The 4373-nt window shown below is 44.2% G+C and overlaps 2 protein-coding genes across 2 annotated transcripts; one reads left to right on the plus strand and one right to left on the minus strand.

The window, feature by feature from the left end:
- Positions 1-1972: 1972 nt before the first annotated feature.
- H257_19080 (hypothetical protein) lies at positions 1973-2731 on the plus strand (the record flags this gene model as incomplete). Its single annotated transcript, XM_009848230.1, has 2 exons — positions 1973-2066; positions 2313-2731. The coding sequence occupies 2 exons, from the start codon at positions 1973-1975 to the stop codon at positions 2729-2731; spliced, it is 513 nt and encodes a 170-aa protein (XP_009846532.1).
- A 61-nt stretch (positions 2732-2792) lies between these two features.
- On the minus strand, positions 2793-3577 carry H257_19081 (hypothetical protein; the record flags this gene model as incomplete). Its single annotated transcript, XM_009848231.1, has 2 exons — positions 2793-2795; positions 2912-3577. The coding sequence occupies 2 exons, from the start codon at positions 3575-3577 to the stop codon at positions 2793-2795; spliced, it is 669 nt and encodes a 222-aa protein (XP_009846533.1).
- Between the last annotated feature and the right edge of the window lie 796 nt (positions 3578-4373).

Raw genomic sequence — 4373 nt, forward strand, 5'->3', positions numbered from 1 at the left:
GCAAGTACTCATGGGAAACGAAGCCACTCATAGCACAAATTGGATTCTGGGCATTCGACCCGATTTCGGTTAAATTTTGATTAACCGGATGAATTGAATGGTTCAAGCGAGCTGCTGATCTATGCCAGGAGTATGTGCATCCGGTCGATTATCTGTTATTTCTAATTTCCCCCAGAACAGGTATGTTTCGGCTCCCCAGCAGGGGTGGTACCCCTGCTGTGGGGGAGTTGGTCAGTAGAATGACATGCATTCCGTGGGTTTGAACGGTTTTCAGATATGGCTGGTCGGTTTTCAGATTTATTGAACGTTTTTCGGTGTTTGCCATTGCGCCCGTTCACCCCAAATACCACTGTATCCACAGCTGGTTGCCTCAGAATTACCACCAAACGATACACATTCAGTGGGTTCGTCCGATTTTCCGTTTTTCCTTCGCGTTTTTCCGCTTTTGAGTCCGATTTTACCAGGTAGCCCACAATCAGTGGGTTATTTCCTTCGCGTTTATCCGGACCAATTCCCCGAGTGAGTGGGTGACACACCCACTCAATTGGTCAAAACCCACTCACTCAGGGAATTTGGTACTATTGACCTAAAATGTCCCTGAGTAAGTGGGTGGGACTAATTGCTTGCAACGATAAGTACATCCTATCGTTCACGTGAAACACGAAGGCATACAACGTTGTACACCGTTAATCGTACCAACGGTGAATGCTACGTACTGGGGAGGCAGCTTTTCACTAGTGGTGTTTTGGGGTTTTGCTCATGGATGTTTAGGTAGAGTTAGACATGGGGCTTCTTCACTCGTGGATAAATGGTGTGGTGGAGTTTTACTTAGTGGGCATTACTGGGTTGTTGCTTTGTAGTCGAGCAGCCCAGTAAGTGTAATATCACTCCATCATAGCTAACGTAAAACAAGCAAACAAGCCGTGGGCCCTATATCTTTACGAAGGTAATCGTGTTAGAGTTTTACTTTGTGAGCTGTAGTGCTGGCCATACCATACAGTTCGAATGCCTAAGCGTCGATACGCATGAGGCTAGATATGCCCAAGCAATTCTCGTTAAGTTCCACAGCTTAACCACGAGCAAAACACCAACACATGACATTTTCGGTGAACACCAGTAAAAAGTCAAATGGCCACAAGTTTTTATCCTTACTGTAGTAGTAGTATTGTAACAGTACTTGTATTCAACGGAAGCTGTACCATTGCAGGTAGTAATTCGAGTAAGTACTGCTGGTGGCTCCAATTTCGAATCGATTTGACAATGTCAATGAGCAATGTGAGTTAACGTTGTTTGTGTCTCCAGCTTCATAGCGTTATCGGATGGATACTCTTGTTTTATTTGAAGTGCTTTTGATTCGCTGACTTACAGTTACTGTTTGTGGCAGTGAAATACACGAACACAAAAATATATTTCGACAACTACAAATGTTCCTTATACTGTACGTCGAAGTTTTTCGAAGCATTAATCTATATATAAGTACCTACCTATTTCCCCCACCTTTCAGTGAGCTACGCGTAGACTTCACTTGGTTGTCGGGGTACCGGTAGTATCGTTACGTAGAATATTTTTATTTCGGGAACAATCGGATTCGAGTCGTCGACAAAGGGCTTAGTGATAGTATCAAGCTAGGGCTGCTCAACTACTATTCTATAAACTCAAATATTCTGTCAATAATGTATTTCAAAGCACCAAGTCAATACTACTCTGTTCCGAAACATTTGTCACTTTGCACTTCCGATTGGCGGATTTTTTCTAATATGACGCCATTTTCTTATCTGATTGGCGCATCAAAACGCGCAAGATCTCAGCTTTGATTGGGTAGTTTTTTAGCCTTCCAGGTCGATTTTGTTGTTGAGATATGACACCTCAAAGTTGGCGAGTCATCCCTAAAACACTGTCCATGACGCGCCAGTAGTTCACATTACAATTTGACACCTCCAACGTCCTACGTGCATACATACACGACCAAAACATGCCTGCTAAGCCCAACGGTGAACATGCCGGTGCCCCCGTTGCTACCCCACAGCCCCAGAACGGCCACAAGCACCTGACGTTGGAGGACCACCGTGGAGTATATGAACTCCTACGCGCGTCCGTGGGTGATATGTTCCTCGTGGAGTGATAACCAAGGCCGCACAACAGGTTGGATGCCACGTACGGACGATCTCTCGCCTCTGGCAACGTGCACGACTCTCGGTTCGCGGCGGTGGCCACACCGCCGATGTTAGCACGAAAATGCGTGGTAGTACTCTATAAATCTATAAATATATTTATTGTACGAATCATAGAATATTAAAGGTTTACTTCAATAGGGAATACTGGCCGAAAACCTAAGCGAACGACTCAAGAAATTGAAAGCGCCATACGTGGAGTGCCCCACATGTCGCGACAGACACTTCTGTCGCTCTCTGCTGCGAGTGGAATACCAATGACGACGATCTTCCAACACAAGAAGGCCACACCAAGGTTCAAGTCTAAGTCAAGCTATGTCAAGCCCTTCCTCACGCAAGGCAACATCGAAGCTCGTTTAAGGTATGCATTGTCCTTCATTCGACCTTTGCCAAATGGACGCCACTGCTTCTCCGATATGCACGAATATGTGAATATCGATGAAAAGTGGTTCTATTTGACAAAGGTCAAGCGAAGGTACTATGCATATGATGATGAGGAAGTGGCCGCAAGATCGGTGAAGTCAAAGAATTTCATCACGAAGGTGCTGTTCTCAAATTGATGAATTCAATACACAAAGGAGTTTACATGTACAGTACAACGAAAAATTTACAATAATGAATTTACTAGTAGATTATACAATAATTGAATATAGAAATAGCAGAATATATAAACTCAATAATAAAGATCAAATATATACAACATATTCAAGAAACATACCATCGGCGCAAATTGCCAACACCGCTGTAAGCCGAACGGAATGCTTCTCCTTAGCTTCGACCTCCGACGTTTCACCAACTTCACACCAAATTCGTCTTGGCGGCATGTCGTAGTTCACCGCAGTTTCGTCAACGTTGACGATGTCGCGCAGCGGCTGATCTCCGTATTTCGTCCAAAAGGACGCCGAAAACGACATTTGGAGCTCTTGGAGCTCGGCTTTCTTCAACTTCGAGAAACACGGTACTCGCTGGGCAAAACCATGGCGATGGGCAAAACGTTGGCACATCGCCAACAGACACTTGTACGCTCGGTCGTCGTTGGTCTTGTTCCCGAGGTAGGATTCCAGCCATTCTGGTTGATGGGTCTTCAGCCAAGTTATCATGTGCGACGTCGTGAGGTTGTGGCTATCGCCTCTAACCTTTCTCATGTAGGCCAGGAGGTCAGTTCCAAACGTCATGTGCACCGGGCGTCCTTGCCCACCAAGCGAGGAGAGCTTCTTGTTCCGCGTAGTGGCCATGTACTTGGCCTTCTTGGTGAGCCAAGTCTGCCACGTGGACCGCGCAATCCCTTCAATGGCGCAAATGGCACAGGCGGAAAGAGAGGAGTTTTCGTACGCACGCAGAAGCTTGATTCTGTCACCGAGGCTGTAGCCTTTTTGGACGCGCTGGCGGAGGATGGATGTTTGCATTTCAAAATTTGAATTATTGGAGTTACGTTTCGAACCAATAGGTGATCGTCACGCAGATCACCTTTTGCTATCCAATCAGCAGCTAGGTCATTATTTTGCATTTTCGCCGCGACACACTTAGAAAGGATCAGATGAATAAAATTATGGGTGTACCACACTTGTGAGTTAATACCGAGTTCACTGTATTGATGCTGTAGAAAGCGCTATCTATGAGTTGCCGACGGATAAACTTGCAAAGACATTCATAACGCTTCAAAAAGTTATGGAAAAGTCCATTGAAATACATGGGAGCAATGACTACAAACTTCCTCATATAAAACAAAATATAAAAAACAATTTAATTAAAATTAATAAAAATAATAACGTTGGAAGGATGCATCCATTGCTAACTTTGCATTGTATAATATCGAGTGCGATGCTTCTTGGTATGAGAATGCGTTAACTCATTTGCATGAGCGGCTGGGCGAGGTGGCCACCATGGAGGCCTTGATAAATTTTCTTGATTAAGTTGTCGACGTCAAGTTAAAAAAATACAATATAATTTTAGACGTAAATATGTTGTTTGGGAGTTGCATACAAAAATCAAGTTCTTTGGAGTGAACGCCCTATACTTAAATCAAATGAAAAAGACCCTGACAAATGTTTCGGAACAGAGTAGTGCGTCATAATAAAGCCCCCTGTCCGCCCCACAAATCAAGTGCATGGCTTACATCGCTATTATATGTATGTACAAAATATAGCTTGGATTGGGGCTGCGTTCAGTTGGTAAAATAATATATATACTACGTAGTAGTTG

Source organism: Aphanomyces astaci, assembly GCF_000520075.1.
Source record: "Aphanomyces astaci strain APO3 unplaced genomic scaffold supercont1.342, whole genome shotgun sequence".
Taxonomy (NCBI): Eukaryota; Oomycota; class Saprolegniomycetes; order Saprolegniales; family Verrucalvaceae; genus Aphanomyces; species Aphanomyces astaci.